At 42.5% G+C, this 18,619-nt stretch overlaps 1 protein-coding gene across 1 annotated transcript in view; it reads right to left on the reverse strand.

The window, feature by feature from the left end:
- pard3ba (par-3 family cell polarity regulator beta a) overlaps positions 1–18,619 on the reverse strand; it is a 153,524-nt gene that overhangs the window by 111,299 nt on the left and 23,606 nt on the right. The window contains exons 3-4 of the mRNA XM_053314634.1: positions 11,832–12,009; positions 3,176–3,282 (exon numbers count right to left, since the gene is read on the reverse strand). Coding sequence (XP_053170609.1) covers positions 3,176–3,282; positions 11,832–12,009 — 285 coding nt within the window. The remainder of the gene's footprint in view (positions 1–3,175; positions 3,283–11,831; positions 12,010–18,619) is intronic.

An 18,619-nucleotide genomic window follows, 5' to 3' on the forward strand; every position in this document is an offset into this window, starting at 1 on the left:
TGAAAGCACCCACAAATCATAGTTTTGAGATATGCAAGTCATTTCAAATGTTTCAACTGCAGTTTCCCAGTGAAAGTGAGTGCATTTTAATTTTACATCTTTTACATTTTACATCTATTTCCTCGCACTCTGATTTGAATGTGGCAGGCTTTGTGGTCCTGGGATAAACGCTCAAATCATTTGTGAAACCTGTCTGACAACCTGTCTAAGCACAGCTAACAGGTTCTCTGCTCTGTTATTGTGTTGCACACTTCTAGCCATGTTTTTTGTATTTTGGGTGCTGTGTGTAGTCTGATGTATGTGTGAGTGACGGGGCAGTGTGCAGATATATGAGAGATGAGGTGTTTGAGTATGTGGGGTTGTTGTCAGACGGATGAGTAATGAGGTGTGTGTTTCTTTTGTGTATTTCCTCCGAGTGCTGTAGTCATCTGCTACACGTCAGGCGCCTAAGAAATAGCGTGTCTTTTTACATGTGCGTGCGTATGTGTGAGTGAGTAAGTGTGTGTGTGTGTATGTACATACACTGCAGGATCACAGCCTCAGTGCATGAACCAGTGCTCTCTGACCCTCATCATATCCATCACATCAACTGACTGCCATGCTCACACTTTAACCTTCATTCTTGTTGAAACAAACTTGCAAATGCAGTGCAGTCCTTTAACACTGGAAAGACTGTAACATTTTAAAGCAGATCTATTATGCTATATATATATACACATACACATATACATATAGATATATATATATCAAGAGAGAAGAGCTGCACACAATCAGCACACCTCCAACAGGTGAACTACTTATTTTACTCTGCTTTTGTAGTAGAAAAACATTCACAGCACACCAGCTCAACTCAAGTCATGGTAGGCATGACCATATAAAGAAATCCATCATGAGCCCACGTCAGCTCGGGCTGAAGGTAGAAAAAAAGGAGCATGCAGAGCAGTCTGCAGCCAGTACTTTCTGCTCTTGGGGAGTCTATACCATATGTTTATTGGTATATGAACATCTGACATAAACATGCATAATGACTAAAAAGCATATGTCCCCTTTAAAGTCCAACTCTCTGCTGTGTTAACATGTATTACATCACTGCACCTCGAGGTGTTGAAAGTCTGTCAAAAATGTGGGAGGCAGAGAGAGGGAGTGGGACAGAAAGAACAAACATAACGAGGAAAAGGAGAGCAATGGGGGTGAGAGGAGCGAGAGAGAGAGAGAAAGGATTCAGCAGTTAGTGGGTAACATTAAACGTCTCATTTATTAGATTTGAACATGGCAGGAAGTCCAAATCAATTAAAGGGCCGGCTGCATGTTTAGCACTGCTCAGCCTTTTGCAACTTTCATTAGCTCCTCTGATAAAAGGAGAAAGAAATACTAAGGGAGGTATGTGCACAGACTACATACGAATCAAAAGGAGAGAGAAGTGGGCCAACCTTGGCCTTCACCGTAGCAGGCAGTAAAATCAATTAAAGGGTTAGGGCGCATATTTATCACTGTATCAGCCTTAATTACATTTTATCTAGTCTTCAATACCTCCTCCAAGACAAAAAAAGAACACAAGTGTGTGTGAGTGTGTGTTACTTTTAAGTGTTTAAGTGTGTGTTTGAGTGAATAAATGTGTACAGATAAGGGGGGTGGGTAGCACTACAGTTAGGATGGGTGAGGATGAAGTGATACTGTATTGATCTATGGAAGTCCATCAGGCCCAGGACTCAATATGCCCAAGAACTGTGACCTCCTAGTCTTACACACACATTAACACACACAGAAACGGACACACACACTACAAGACGACATATAATAGAGTCTTTGTTCCCATCTGTGTCATACAGTATGTAGGTTATACAGTCCCCAACAGTCTTGACCGGATATCTCAGATTAGTTCAATTGTAAACTAACAATTGTCACTTTTGAAGTCACTGACCAAATGTCAAGGTCATGGTCTGAAGGTCAAGTTCACATGGTACACTACTGGGAAAAATCACAGGATCACCCAAATGTCCGTGTCAAATTTAGGGGTCCATCCAGATATTTGAGGCTGGACCAAAGTGGTGGACCAACCAACCAACTGAGAGTGCCATTCATAGAGTCTAAAAAACAAAAAGCACGGCTAAAAATGGCTGGAAGAATAAAGAAACCTTTTCATAGGGAAAAGAAAAGATGTTATACTGTGGTGATAGATTTATCCACCCATCAATTAAACAGAAATTACTTGAAAATACTGTGAATACCAAAAAACAATGAGACACTGTAGTAACATTAACCAGTGAGCTTGAGAGCAAAACTGTCTGGGTTTAAATGAGGCTGATGAGGTCTGAGGCTCTGGCTTCATCTGCCAGGCAGCTGAAAGATGTGGATTTTTCTATGCGGATCTTTTAAATCATCTATAATGAGCCTGTTCACTCTGGCCAGGCAGTGCTGTTTGAAGGATATGAGGCCTGACGTTTTTTGGACAAGAAATATGGGCTATGTCATCGTGTTTACTCGCCGCCCACTGATGTCTGAGTTCTGCTTAGTCACTGCTGTGTTGAACACAGTGGGGGTAAACAACAGGACTCCCTCTCTCTCCCTCCCTCCCTCTGTCTCCTTACCTGAGTTTCCCCTCACACAGACACACAGTCGAGTGTGACCTCACACAGCCTCCATCCACCATACACACACACACACAATCACCCACAGAGGGATGAGAAAAGGAAGCAAACAAAGTCCTCCTTAATGGCGGCCTGTTCCGAAAAGACGGAGAGCACTTGAAAAGCCGACCCTTTCAAAGTAGAGCCTGGGGCATGGAGCTGGACCACAAGAGGAATGGCTTTCTCTCTTTGTCTTCAAAGGGAATGGTACACAACAGAAATGTAATAGTAAATGTAATTTGTTCATCTCTACATGAGTTATTTATTTACCCCGTTTTATATTTACCAACTCTTCTCTGTGTTTTGCTTTGATTAAGATATTTAGCTTCCCCTGAGCAACTTTACCAATGGTAGGAGGTCACTTGCAGGAGAATTTGAGTCAGATTTATGTTGAAACAATAAGCCCCTTTGTTCTTTTCCTCTTGAAAAAGCAATGAAATTGGGTAGAAAATCATTGCCCTCATTTTCAAATAACTAAAATCGGCATAGAAAATTGGCATCTTTACCCAATAATAACACCATTTTTATGACAAAGTGACACTGCTCACCGGTTCAGGGGACCCGTTTCCATGATCATCAGGTGGGGGCGTGGCTGGAGCCTCGAAGGATGGGGCCAGAGCCGAGTCACTGCTGCTCCTCACCAACAGAGGTGTGTCTGTTGGAGACAGAGAGAAAGAAATTGAGAAAGAGGGGATGTCAGTCAGTTGTTCATTTGCATCATTTGCTGGTATGACTGGTAGTTTAAGAAATCAAATGCAGTACAATTTCTCTGCAAAGTCTAACAAATAACAGAAATTACACTGTCACGACACTTAAAATCACGTCCTCACACTTGTTGAAATGAGCATCAGGGAGGCTCAGAGAGTTTGATAAACCCCTGGTAGCTCAACAAAATGCTGATTCATAACTGCATGGTGAGGGAAATGTATATTTTTCACATTGTAATCCCTTTACAAAGGCTTACATTTGTTTTAGGATGACTCACAGACCCTGACAGTGAACCAACCACCTCCCCATCCTTTCAGCAAAACGCCTAAACCCCACTCCCACCCAAAGGATACATTTTCATTGACCAGCTGTTGCCTCCACACCCCCAATCACACACACACACACACACACACACACACACACACACACACACACTCACCACAACCATTTGACACAGCCTAAAGGAGCTGAGAGAGGGAGAGGTAACATGGGCAGGTCTGAATCCACAATAAAACAATTCAAGAGAATCTAATTTGGACCTTTGTGCTGCCTCTTGCTTTTAATATCCACCCAAGAGGGAGCAGACGGGTATTTGTGGATGTAAAACCCGTACCAGGGTGTTTTCAAATCTGACTCGACAGATGAGAAAATAAAGACAGGGGAGAGAAAAAGCAGAGTGCACGAGATAAACAGAAAGAAGGAGAGAGCCAAAAGATATTGACAGAAGAAGGAGGGAGGGAGCAGAACTAGAAAAGTGAGAGACGCAGAAAAGGGAAGGCAAACAAAATTCTCTCCTTTCCTGTAATCAATCTCTCTTTGGAGGGTCAGTGACAGGGTCCTGGTCTAACGTGGTCAGAATAGAGAGAGCAAAGGAGGAGAACAAGTAGGGAAGAAGGAATTGGCGAGGGTCACCGTGTGAGTCTGTGGTTTGTGATTGAAGACAGATGAAAAAGCGGTCATTCCAACCATCCAACAACTATCCTTTCTGTCTTAAACAGTATCCACATGTTTGGTCATCCAATGCTGTGTTCATGTTTGTCTAATAATTTCTATCAATGACTATAATTCATTCTCACCAGTCACAGTCGGGTTTTCTACTGCTACTAGCAGTGAATGTTAAAAGAAAACTACCTTCCTAGCACAACGCTGACTCATTGTCACTGATGAGAGGAAATTCAAAGGTGTCGAAAAGCACAAAAACTTTCAAAACTTTCACTTCTTTTATTTAAGATCTCACTTGTGCTCAGTTCATGATTTTTCTTTTTGCTTTATTGTCAACAGAAAAGCGGTCTAATGTGATTTAGAAAAGCAGATTTCATGTAGAAACGTTGAGTAGAAACTAAACAGCAAACATGATTTGCAGTAATGAAATGTGCTTTGATTTATTTAACACAGAAATAGGCAGGAAAAAAAAAGCAGGCATCAGAAAAATAGACCAGAAAGCTCTCCAAACTATCAATGCCTTCTGCTTTCTGCTGTTGATTATCTATTTATCTTATGTGCATCTAAAATAGGTCAAATACTATCTGCAGATACATTCCATGTTAGTTATAAAATAGGCCTTTTGTTTAGAGAATTGCAGAGGCAGCATGAACACATAAAAACAAGTCAGTAGATGCAAATTTGCCTGAAGCAGCACCAATCGAGGCAAAGCCGTATATGTGGCAGTTGAAAGTGTTTCAGTTGGAGTAAATCTTCTTTAGCACTCTAATTCAAACCATGAATATATAGAGTTAAGAAAAAAAAAAAGTTCCTGGTAAATACGGAGGTTATTCAGAAGCTCTTACACTATGAATACAACATTATATTTGAAAAGAATGTATTATGTTGCTACTTAAAGGTGCACTGTGTAGAATCTAGTAGCATCTAGTAGAATGGACTTAAAATGTAATATAATATTAATAAGTGTGTTTTAATTAACGTATAATCACCTGAAAATTAGAATAGGCACATTTTCATTACCTCTACATAGGAAGCGGGTCCTCTTACACTGAGGTCGCCATCTTTCTACAATAGCCCAGGACAGACAAACCAAACACTGACTCTAGAGACAGCCTGCTGTGTTCTGTGAAATGATTTTTTAAGATTTTCATGTGTAACATTGTACTAGTACACTGGTGCTTTCATTGAGACTGTGCAACCTCATAAAGCACCATTTCTATTTCTCTACATCTTCCAGAGCAGCACATGGTAGTTTACAAGTTTTGAAAGTCCATGTATAGAAGGCAATAAAACCTAATGGATGGTTATTACCTTCCTGCCCCCACCTGTCTGGTACATTCATGGAAAGTGAGTACAGATAAAAATAGATACAAACATTCAGACTGAAGAGCGAGCACGTATCAGGTTTTAAAAAGGTAACTGCTAACACTCAAACAAAATGTGCTTTGCAGCCGACCTGCTGAACAATTGCTAAAGAATTAAATGGAAAGTGAGAGACCCGCTAAGTGGAAAAAAGTTGTCACCTCCTCTTACACTATGATGAACTGCAAAACATTAAATCAAGCTGCGAGGACAAGCAGGTACATTAAGTACCAAAATACCTTTACTACTGCAAGGACAGCTGGACTAAATAATAGCACTTTTAAAGAATGGATCCTGGAGTTTTCACAGATACTGAATGATGAACTGTAAGAAACGACTTATTTCCAAAGTGGCTGTAATGGATTTTCTAAATGAATCTACAAATAGGCTGCTTCACGAAAAAATCTCAGTCATGACACCCCCCTCTGCCCTCCGCCCACCCACACACACACACACACACACACACACACACACACTCATACTTCACCACAATGTCAATGATGCAACTTTGTGAAGTGACCAAGGCCGCTCCATGGTCACAGTCAGGGTCCATTACCCAGCGCTCAGCCTCATAAATCCTCCTCCATTTATCCATCGCAGTCAAATCTGCCTCCATCAATCCTCCCACCACTTAAAGCCCCGCCGCCCTGCCCGGCCATGTGAAGGAACCTGAGGGTCACTAGCTTTGACCTCTGATCCCCAGCGACCCACGGAGGGTCAAGCTGTGCCACTGGGGTCACAGATATTGATGAGAGTGACAGTTTTAACTCTCTTAGGTCAGCCACCGTTTGGACAGTCATAAACAAGATTGCCTTGGTGGACCAATCAAAGGTGACTGGTTGGTTAGAAATAGACTTTAGTTGCTCAGTTGTTTACATGCCTGAACAATAGCAGCATATATCAGTATACAACCTCATCAAAATGACTTGGCGACATCTAGATTTAGCGCCCTGATTAACAATCCTCGGTTACGCTGCCAAGCCAATAAAAAAAACCTCAACCAAATCATAAATAAAGCGAGCGACTGCTAATGTGTCAGCACCTCTCTTCCACATTGATATAAGTCAGGGTTCAGCCTAGAGTTCCTTCATTCTCTAATGCAACTATGGTAAAGTTGCATTTATATGGGCAAGAAATGGAATAGACCAGCTACAGTAAACCTACATTTTTCATTTACATCTTCAGATCCTTAAAAATGAAATATTACAGAGTGGAGACATAATTTACTTTAAATAACTGGTTGCTTTTTGCAAAAACTAAACTGTTTCTGATCCCACATTTGATTAAAAAAATACTGATTGACTGTGTAAAAGTTAATCTTAGAAGCGGCAGTGTGGCATCTGTAGCCCTCAGGAACTCAAATTCATTCATGCACTCTACTCATAATATAAACAGAATTTTTATATATTCTAAGATCACAGACGCAGTCTCCTGCCAAAATGGGTGGAAGCGCTTTAGTTTTGGATTATTTTAGGTTTGCTAATTTGACAGAAGCGTGCGCCTAAAACCACGAGGTGTGCTGCAACTTTAAATTGACACCCCACCCACCAAAACTCATCTCTGTGACCACTTAGAGACCAGAAAAAACAAACGCTCACACTTTTGAAACACGCCCAAGCTATGTTCATCCCTTATCTTTCCGTTGAGATTTGTGTAATTGGAGAGACCTGGAGAGGCCTTGTGAACTTCGCCAGTTCTGTGTTTATCTGACTCCGACTCTCCATCTGCGGCTCTCTGCCTAACGAGGCTGCTTATGCAATTCTGGGAACACAGAGGTTTATTTTAAGAATTTCCTTGTTTTCAGTTCTGAGAAAGTCCTGTAAATCTGCAGTGCTAGTTCACTGCCAGGGCAGGATGAAAACAAGGATGCATCATGTTTCTGTCTGACTCTGTGTGACTGTGTCTAAGTACACACATTAATCAGTGTACGAACATTTGTTTGCCTTCGAGTTTGCATGTGCAAGCATGCGTGTGTACGTTTATTTCAAACACTGACAGCACTCCTGTGTATATTTATACTTGTGTGCGTGTCCATTAGTTTTTGTGTGTGTGTGTGTGTGTGTGTGTGTGTGTGTGTGTGTGTAGCCACAGACTGGGGTGGTCTTGTTTCTCTGGCAATCGATAGAGCAGCCAGGCTCAGGCTGCTCATGGGATGATGCGATAAGGACTCTCTTCCTAGAAGTGTGTGTATGTGTGTATGTGTCCATGTAGCAGCAGATCAATGCAGGTCTAATCATCCCACTGGGCCAGTGTGAAGTCCAATCACCCTGTTCAAACAACTGGCCCAACCTGACACACAAACACTTTGATGCCCGACTGATTACTGAATTACTTGTTGTCCTGTCCACCACCACTCAGTGCGATTACATGTGCGCTATAACCAGATTATTGGGAATAATTTGATTATGGTAATAGTGGATTTAAGCATTCACACCGTTTGCGGTAACCTCAGTTAACATTATTTGTTGACAGATGTCAGGAAGGATGTGTTGTAGCCTTGGTGACACATCTTATTATCCCACGGGCTCACTGCCTCCAGGTATTTTTCTTTGTCGGCACATTAGCAGAATAAATTATTACACATGACACATTTATACAGTAAATCAAGGTATGCTCACTCTGAATTTTCACTTTAATAACCCAGTGTTTACCTACAGTATGTGCTACAGCTGCAGTACAATAATCTGCCAGCCTGTATCACCTTTATCTAGTGTTGTTTTGCACCCACTGTTTTTCTACATACAGTCAGCCTGTGCGCTGGCAACGTCTTGACGAGCCTCATCACAGGTCGACACCTGTCAAGAAACATCCTTTTCCTATCTCCCAGAGGCGACGTGCATCAACTCAAAATCATCACATTTACTTCCTGGATCAGGACACCTTGGCTTCTGAACCTTGACTACTCAAAATACAACTCCTACTGTTGTAATGACATATTTGGTGTGTGCTACAGGTGCCAAGTCAACTTTAACTGTATACTTTAAAATCAAGTTTAACTCAATTCACAACACTGGAAAACTGCTGTCACTGGAACAAGTAAGTTGTATTGACTCCATCTTTATTCGTATAACTGGTTGGGTTCAATCTAGACCTGCAGTAGCTGATTGATTAACTGATTGGCAATGGCACAAAATGAACTATTTGAAAAAAATGGTCCAATTTCTCAGATTCCAGCCTCTCAAATGTGAATATTGTCAGGTTTCTTTAGTCTTCTATGATACTAAACTTAATATATTTGGGTCATGGACTGGTCAGTTATAATCAGGACAAAAAGACGACGTTGGGTTGAGTGATATGGGAAATAGTTGCAAACCTATACCAATCAAATGTATAAATCTAATAAAGGCCAATAGCAAGAAGTTTTGAAGATAAACCAATAAGGCTGCAAAACAATCTTGAACTTTCCACCCTAAAAAATCTTAAAATCTTTTGCCTTCCACATCTCTCTGCCAGATCTGCCTGTCTCCATCCCATCACTTTGTAACTGTCTCCTGAAGTGGTGTTATCCCAAATGATCCGCGTACTAGATGTGATGTAACACCCAGTTAACAACCCATCTTTTTAACAGTAAAAGACAGAGAAAACACACACGCAGACACACACTCCCCCTTCTGAGTCCTTCCCCGCAGTGGATGGGTGACTGGTTTTGGGTGTGTTGGGTTGTTTAACTCGCATGCTGGGGTTCCTTTGTCATTATGTGTGTGTGTGCGTGCATGCGTATTCAATGACAAAGGCGGCCTTATTGCATCAGTCTGGCTCTATATGAGGGGCGTCACAGGGTCACATCATAACTAAGTTAGTCAGGGTTCAACAGGGCTGGAGAGCAGGATGAGGATGCTTAGAGAGGGGGTAGGAAGAGGTCCCATTGGGTTAAAAACTGGGTGGATCGGGGGTGGGGTGGGAGGGATGGGGGGGATGGAATTAGCCCTTTCATGCTCGGCTGGACCCTGAGCATGCTAACAGGCTACAGTGCTAATCTAGTTATAAGTGGAAGCCATGCAGAGATTGGGAGAGTAGGGAATGGTGGGAGGGGAAAGAGGAGGTATCACGTCGGGGGGTGGGGGTGATGGGGTCAGGGTCTAGGGTACCGGGTGGTGAGCTGCATGGGCAGGTGGTTGAAGCTGAATAGTAGAGTAGGCGAGTTATGACTAAGTGGAGAGGAGAGGGAGGCAGATAATGGGGTGTGGGGCGAAAGCAGACAGAGGGATGGCAAAGGGCAGGTGTATATGTGTGTGTGTGTGTGTGTGTGTGTGTGTGTGTGTGTGTGTGTGTGTGTGTGTGTGTGTGTGTGCGTGCGTGTGCGTGTGTGTGTGTGCGTGCGTGTGCGTGTGTGCGTGTGCATGTGCGTTACACTGTTCCTCAACAGATGGAGGGGGATATGAAAGGGTGGCAGGGTGGCCCAGTGATCAGACAGACCCTCGTTGGATCACATTTAATCTTTATCTTTTACTTGGTTGCTTATAAAAATATTTCATGGCGAGGTTGTGAAACAGAAACAGATTAACTGACAGAAGTCGTGCCCTACATTATTTACAGTAAGATGTCTCCAGCCTGGACAGAGCAGATAGGCTCCCTTAGGCCTCACACTGACTAGTCTTGTGATGTTTCCCCACTAGAAATACACCATGACCTAGCAACTGTTTATGGACTGCTAGGAAAATATATGATCAAAAGCAGCCGCGTATCCCCCGCTTGATCACTGTCACTGAACTCCTAACAACCCCCCTAAATTGTTTTGTGAAGTTGACCCAAACTCTGCAAGTAAAAACAAAAATTCCCTCCAGGAATTGGCTCAAGTGTTTTATAGGACAGATCGGAGGGAAAACAAGATGAAAAATACTCGCATGAAAACAAATATATCTCACTGCGTCCCTTTTGTATCATATGTGATCACTGTAGAGACAAAGGATTAGTTGTTGCATCTACACACACGCTCCCTGCCGCTGACTCATCGCCGTAGGAATTGGAGATTTTCTACTACTGCGTTCAGTTGAATGGCTCTGGATAAAAGCTACAGCTAAATACCAAAAAAATAAATGCAAATGCAAGGCAGGAGGAGGCGGACTTTTTTTTCTCTCTTCAAGGAGAAAGAGAAAAGGGAGTGTACAAATCAGAGATTGGCAAAAAAAAAAAAAACATTTTGAGAGAGTTGAGATGGAAGAGAGAGTAGGGGATGAAGGTTTAAAAAAAAATCAGCTTGTCAAGAATGTCTCCATTTGCATAATTTATAACACTTCACGTTCTCACACTGACATTTCACTCACTTACCCTAAAAATATTTTCAACCTTTAAGTGAATGAAGTTAGCTGCCATTTTTAACCGTCAATTTCTCTCTATTTTTGAGTTGATTCATCATCATTGGCTTCTCTCTTTGTGTGCGACGGGGGACATATCATGTGTTTAAGTGTGATAATGAGAGTCACACACTCTTTACATGCATATCAACGGAGCTGGCCAGACTCTAACATGAATTTATCAAGATATTGAAGCATATCCATCACCTTCACGGAGCAAAGAAGGAAGCCTTTGTCAGCAGGAAGAATAAAGATGTGATTAAGACAAACCAGGACGCAGCATGGCTTTTATTAATATTCCTCATGTTGTTCAGTCAAAGCGTCTTTTATGTTTTTGTAAATCCCAATTTTTGGCTTAATGGAGCAGGGAGGTGGTCGTCTTGTCAATCCATTACATAGGTAAGTATCCAGATGTGCTGCCCTGGGGGCTCTCGGCGTGAGCAACGTATGAGAACAAGAGTGAACTGAGTAAAGAACGTTGAGGTGAGGATGACAAGAGAGAACACTGTGTCAACGCCACGTCTGTTTTCACATGCCGTCAAGTAACAGGCACAAATCTCTCTTTACACAGCCAATTCAGCTTGCAGCTGTTCTACAAATGTATTTTCAGACTCTCACGTGCAGTCACATACACCTCCTGCTGTCTCACCACTGTGCAATTTGTCACATGGGCAGAAAAAAAGAAAAAAAGTGTTGATTGAGGATTGCTTGAGTTTCACGGGTGTTTTGGAGATTTTTCACAGTAACTTACATTTAAAGCTGCGATGTCTGTGTCGCCTCGGTATATTTCATATTACCCAGAAGAGGATTATTGAGTTCTAATAAGTTAAAATCAGCTCTAATTGAGTGATAAATACTTTGAGATGGAGCTCAAACAGTAACAGCAGAGGTGACATACTGGCTTTGAGGATGGCCTCGTTGACTTCGATCTCCCCTCTGTTCGACTCATGGGGCTGCAGGTGGGGATAGAACTGGATGGGCTCCGGGCTGGGGGCTGAGCTGGAGTGGCCGTTGGACATGGTGTCTCTGGGGCTGTCGGTCTGTCTCCCGCGCTGGACATCGAACACCGCCACCAGCTGGAAGAGACACACACACACACAAACAGAGTCAAACTGTGGCCTAAATATTATGAATAATAAACAGGCTTTCCTCAAGATGAGCATGACAGTCGAAACAATGTGATTTCTGGCATATGAAGGAGCTGGAAACACGCGCACACACACACACACACACACACACACACACACACACACACACACACACACACACACACACACACACACACACACACACACACACACACACACACACACACACACACACACACACACACACACACACACACACACACACACAAAAGCAGGCAACCAGGTTATATAGCGTCTCCACTGTGCCATGATCACAGTGAGGCTTTTATGCGATTTATCTTGCCAACAGTGGGGATGCAACCTGCTTCCTTCTGCCAAGTGTGCAGATGTGTGTGTGTGAGTGTGTGCGTGCAAGGACAGCAAACAGAGCAGGATCCTCGGCTCATTCCCCCCTCAAAACTCTTACAGTGCACAACACAAGCGGCAGATGCCACTTCAGCAACACAATGACTTTTTTTGCCCCGACCTCTTTTCTTTTTGAACAAAGAGGGAAACCTGACCGACGGTTCTGCGGAGGCTGCTTCAGACGAGGAGTTACCGCACGCGGCGAGGCGAGCCGAGGTGAGGTGTGTACGTGTGAAATTAGCACTCAAATGAGATCTGACACGAGAATGAGAAGCTGTCAAACACAATGACACGGCTGCCACAATGAGACGGGGGGGAGGCCAAATGAACAGGGGATGGAGGGCAGGGGGACGACAAACAATCCTAATTGAGACAGAGACATGATGGCAGATAGAACGAAGGGGAAGGTGTAGGTATGTGTGTGTGTGTGTGTGTGTGTGTGTGTGTGTGTGTGTGTGTGTCTTGACTGTGGGACCGTGCCACTGCGGGTACATGGTTTGATAAATGGGCGCGTGGCGGCGTGACGCTCTCATTAGAAGGTGCTGGCGAAGGAAATGACCACTTAATGAAAAGCAATAACCACGATGGAACGAGGGAAGGAAATAAAAACAACAGAGGAGTAGAGGACGTCAATTAACGACGAAGAAGCGCAGAGGATGCGTGTGTGAATGTGTGTGTGTGTGTGTGTGTGTGTGTGTGTGTGTGTTTACGTGCGTGTAAACAATAAGCACGGAGGAGGAGGAGATGGCAAAATATGCATCATCCATCACACCATGACGCCGCCTCTCACCTCAACCTCCCGTGATTCAATATCCTCATGACACCTGGCCAACGGCATGCAAAGGAGATTCATCTATAGTATTTGTGTGCGCGTGCGTGTGTATGCATGTGTGTGTGTGTGTGTGTGTGTGTGTGAGAGAGAGCGGGAGAGAAAAGGAAAGATGAGGAAGCTAGCGTCTTGGCAGATGCAGTGAGAGGAGGGAAGAGAAAGAGCGAACGCCAGGAAAAACAATCTGATGGCGCCTCTTGATGGATGCTTCTCAAGCTCTTTCTCTCTTCTTTATCTGCTTTCCTCTTTCCCTCCTTATCTCCTTCCCTCCTGAGCCTCCGTCTCTTTTCTCCAAACTCGCTGACAGCATCAATCAAAGAAGACGTCTCAGAGCGTAATGTGATGTGGCGCGCGCACGCTTTGGCGGGGCGTGTACCAAGACACGGCTCCCCTTAAAAAATAAAGATTCATCCGTTCTGAAGCATCAACAACTTCTTTTAATGTGCGGAGGACTGGTGATGATTTGATTTTTCCTTTTTTTCAGGAGTTCGTTTTTTTTGTGGCTGACATAGGCGGGGAGTGATGCTGATGAAGGCCGCCCTGCTGCTTCCACTCATCGCTCAATCAAACACACAGTATCAACAAAATGAATCACATATTACTTAATTTGGAACAAGCTGAAGCATTCAAAAAAAATGGGGTCACTGTAATTCAGTCGTGATGAGGACTTTCTATAACATTCTCTGTAAACAATCACCCTTAAAAATTAATCTAATCCAAGCGACATCTGATTAAGGGTCTGGAAATTCAAACCCAGTGTGCAAAACCTTTGATGTCAAAAATCTGACAAGTGAAAAAACACAATTTTCTAAACACGATTGATATCTGAAATGGAAAATTAAAGTGTTACATGAAGGCTGTAAGGATTCCTGCACTGCTGACAGCTGACGGGTGCTAACGAGGGTTAAAGTGAGGTGAGGAAAGTGTGTCAGCGCTTCTGACAGGCTAATACAGTTACAATAATAATACAGTTGCACTAAAGAAATAAAATTAACCTATAAAAAGTTTAAAAAAAAAAGTGGAAAGGGAAAAAAGTTTTACATTGTTTGATTTATTTGACAGAGGCCCTGAAAGCCTAAGACAATCCCCAATCACCCCAGACAATGAAGGTGAACAGAATTATATGTGTGTGTATATGTGTTTACTGCACAGAAACTACTCCAGATAGCCTACAGATGAGGGACTATTTCCTCAGTAGAAAGTAGCTCCAATCATAATGAGGTCTAATGATTATCCAAAGTAAACATATTATTTCTGATATGTTTGAACTCTAAATCTCATTGAAGTCTATTGTATTGGTGTGGCTTTAATCTCTGACACAAACAAAACCAAAATTAGCTGCTTGCCTAGGAGGGAAACAGTTTCTATTTGGGTGATCTTGCCCTTTAATATTGTAGGATTCTTCCCCCTCATGGTTATGGAACAGCTTTGCTTCATGCACTGCCACAGAAGCATTAAAGATTATGTTAAAAGCTATCAGCCAGCCTTTCCCTGCAGACACAACAATCATTAATGTCGTGGAATACAAGCAAACTTGGGGAGAGAGAAAAAAAAAGCTTATTTCTCTAAAAGGCGCACGCCGCATTTTGAAATTCAATCCGTCAAATATATCACCGACATGCTCCTTTGGAGGACCCTGCGCCCCGAGATAGTGAACAAACACCTTGAATGGTTTGCAGTGTGTTTATTTAAACACACAGGTCTCTCTCTGTCCCTCCTGACTGCGATTAGTATTCCAGGAAACAAATCACCTTATTTTTCCTGCTGCGTCCGTGGGGGGATATTGATATGGACCTGGGGAGCCTGCATGTCAACTACTGCTGAATAATGTGACCCCTTTGTCTCATTTCCATAACACACACAAACATACACGCACTTGCAAACACACACTGATACACCCACAGTAAATACAAATGACTGAATCCTTTATATTGTCATGTTATGATCGTCTGTAAATCACGACGCGGCGTGTGAAAACCAACGTGAGCAGACTGGCTGAGAAGACTGCGTGTGTGTGTGTGTGTGTGTGTGTGTATGTACGGGCTGCAGAGCCAAGGCGATTATCATGACATACATGAAAGCCATATACAATACCATGCATGAAGCAGAGATAGAGATAAACTGGGTGTCTGTGGGTATTCTCGCCCATTAACGCTGCCTCAGGCTGCGAGTTAGAAAATGTTGCAATATACAGAATGTGGCCGACGGCAGACACAGAAAAGACACACACCCACCCAAACATCTCAAATTCCTCTACATATTTTGCTCTTATACAGATCATCTAATATTCTTGGAGTTATAATGAACAAATGTGATTTTCTTTTTGTTTTAGCCACTTTCCATCAACTGACTTTGCTCTACTTTGCTAGAGTGGATTTAAATTACTCTTCTAAACTACATTTCCAAGAATGCACTTCAACATTCAGAGAGGGAAGAATAATGACAGTTATGATAATAAAATCAAGGGGGGGGGGGAGAAACCCCAAAGGGAGCTGTGATCCAAATCCAAAAAGAAAAATGCTTGCAGTGCTTTATGGCTGCTTTATATTGTGGTTTATTGAGGCTAATGCTGGTAAAGAAATCAATATCTCTGCCTCTTATATGATGAATTCTTCCAAATGTATTTGTTGAGCATTAATGGGAAATGCTAAACCAGAAAAAAAAGTGACATTTATTTGTGATGTAGAAGATGGCTGACAGAGCTCGACTATTTTGATGGCTGGATTTATCGGAGTGGATCGAGCACAGGTGTAATCAATAATATTAACGACGGCTGCGAGTCATTTTAGTGTCCCAGCAGTGAGCCAGCGACAGGCGCCATAGCAGGGGGGCCCCCAAAACTGTAAACCTAAATGAATTCAGAAAAAAACACTGAGCTATGAAATATTAAAGGAATAGTTAGACATTTTGAAAAATATGCTTACTCACTTTCTTTCCGAGACTTAGACAAAAGAAGATCAATGGCGCCGTTGTGTCATGTCTGTATATTAAGTGCAGAGTTGGTTGGAGCCAGCAGGAAGATAGCTTAGCTTCTACCCTTTATGACCAATTGTCTACATGCAGCAAAAATACAGTATTAACTATACAGTAGGCCTTTTTTCAGAGAGGATCATTTGACATGTCACAGGTGCAAATAATACAATTAATGAGGGGACGCTTGTACAGAACACAGCCCTCGTTAAGCTTATAAGCAACACCTGAGCTTCTACTATAATTAGTAAATGGCAGCAGTGGGAAAACAGCACCTTCATATTGGAGCCACCACATTGAAACTATTATTTTTATTAAAACTGCTTTTTATGGGAAACCAAACCTGATCTCTGACCTCCCCGATCACAGGGGGCGAGAATAAACAGGAATTATTTACTGTGATCAATAAATTTATACATTTTTGGAATTGCTAATACTGATATTGCTCTCTCAAGGGCTGCAAGAGTCAACAGCCAATCGAATACAGAGTTTGCCTTCGCCGTGGTTATTAATTTTATTATGTATTTTTTTTTAAACAGCCAGGATATGAGATTATCCCAGCTGTATGATGCTGTTTACATGTTGCAAATCACAGATGGAACAGTTGAGGGTTTTTAATAATTGATGTACTCACTAAGAATTAATTAGTTAAACACAGCTCTTCCTGTATGGAACACACAGGGGAGGAGACAGGTTCAGCACGGACACACACACACACACACACACACACACACACACACACACACACGGACATACACACACACACACACAAAAACACACAAAACACACAGATATGCCATCAGGGATGTTCACATGCTGTATGAAGCCATTTTTAATTACACACACCACAAAATCACAACGGTTTAAGACAACATGTGGACACAATCTCAAACACACACACACACACACACACACACACACACACACACACACACACACACACATACATTTCACAGTTTGAGGATGAACAGTGCCACCTTGCTTTAGTCCAACACTACTGCACGCTGGTATCACCCTAGCCTCTAGCTTTCACATAAGCATCAACTACACACACACACACACACACACACACACACACACACACACACCCTCACAAACAAACTCACACACTTCCCTATTTCATCCGCTCGTACTAATCAACTCATTTTTCTTCTCCTCTCTCATCGCTGTCTAGCACTGCTGTGTGTGTTTGTGTGTGTGTGTGTGTGTGTGTGTGTGTGTGTGTGTGGTACCAGTCTATTGAGATGCTCTGCTTTTGTGCTGTTGTCATTTATCTTACGACTGCCCCCCTCTTCTCTCCGTTTTCTCCCACTCGCACTATTCTTCATTCTTTCTTTGAACGAGAGATGCATAATTCAGAAGGAGCGTGCGGCATCCTGACAGTAGTATGGTAACCCAATCATCTCTCTCTCTCTCACACACACACATATATATATATATATACATACATACAGTACATGCATACACAATACATGCACACAGTGAACACTTTCCTCACTAAGAACAGGTTTAGAAAGACTATTTTAGACGTGCTTTTTTTTTTCCAAGCGCTAAATTCTGAATCAGAGAATAAACATGCCGCTCTCTCTCTCTATGCGTCTTGACTGCAGAAAATGAAAGCCTGACGCCACCTGACGATCTGACTTATTGTATGCATTTCTCATCGTGCCGTAGCTGAAAGGATTCCAACTGCAGTTTACAGTCAACTGAAGAAAAAAAACAAACAAACACTTCCCTCCCATATATGGCTCCTGACTGTGCGGCTGTGCATCTTGGTGTTGTTTTTCCATTCTGTGAATTTCAAGCAGCTGAGGTGTGACGATTCTGGAGAGTCAAGAGTTCGTAATGGCACAAGTCCCCCCCCCCCCCATCCCCACTGCCCTACGAGTTTGAATTAGATACTGTTTGACAAAGAGCAGTGGTGATGTGGAGAGAATGGGTTTGGACACAGTTGTAAAGCGGGATGAATATTGACAGTGCGCAGGTACAGAGGGGTGAAGTGTCTCGGCCTGACTCAGAGGAAATATGGCTCTTGATATCCGTGGTATCATGTGAGAAATGGCAATCAATTCAAAAACTAGGCCAAGCCACTTATTTGCCTTTTTTAGAAGAGCTAGCACTTCACTTTTGAATTAGTGACACTGCAGTATGAGAGATAGAAATCACATATTGCCAGGAGAAATATTATGATAAGCTCTTGTCATAAAACTTTATTATACCTGTGCTCATCATTTATATTTTGATTATAGTTAATGATTTATATCATTTCCTGAAACGCAAAGAGAAGTCATCTGGAGCTGCCAGTTTTAGGGGGAAGAGAATAAATGTAGGCTCATCATTCCTTCACTTGGATGTTTGAGCTTCACTGTGCAGAATGTTGCAGAGTTTGACACC

Source organism: Scomber japonicus, chromosome 24, assembly GCF_027409825.1.
Source record: "Scomber japonicus isolate fScoJap1 chromosome 24, fScoJap1.pri, whole genome shotgun sequence".
In the NCBI taxonomy this organism is placed as follows: domain Eukaryota; kingdom Metazoa; phylum Chordata; class Actinopteri; order Scombriformes; family Scombridae; genus Scomber; species Scomber japonicus.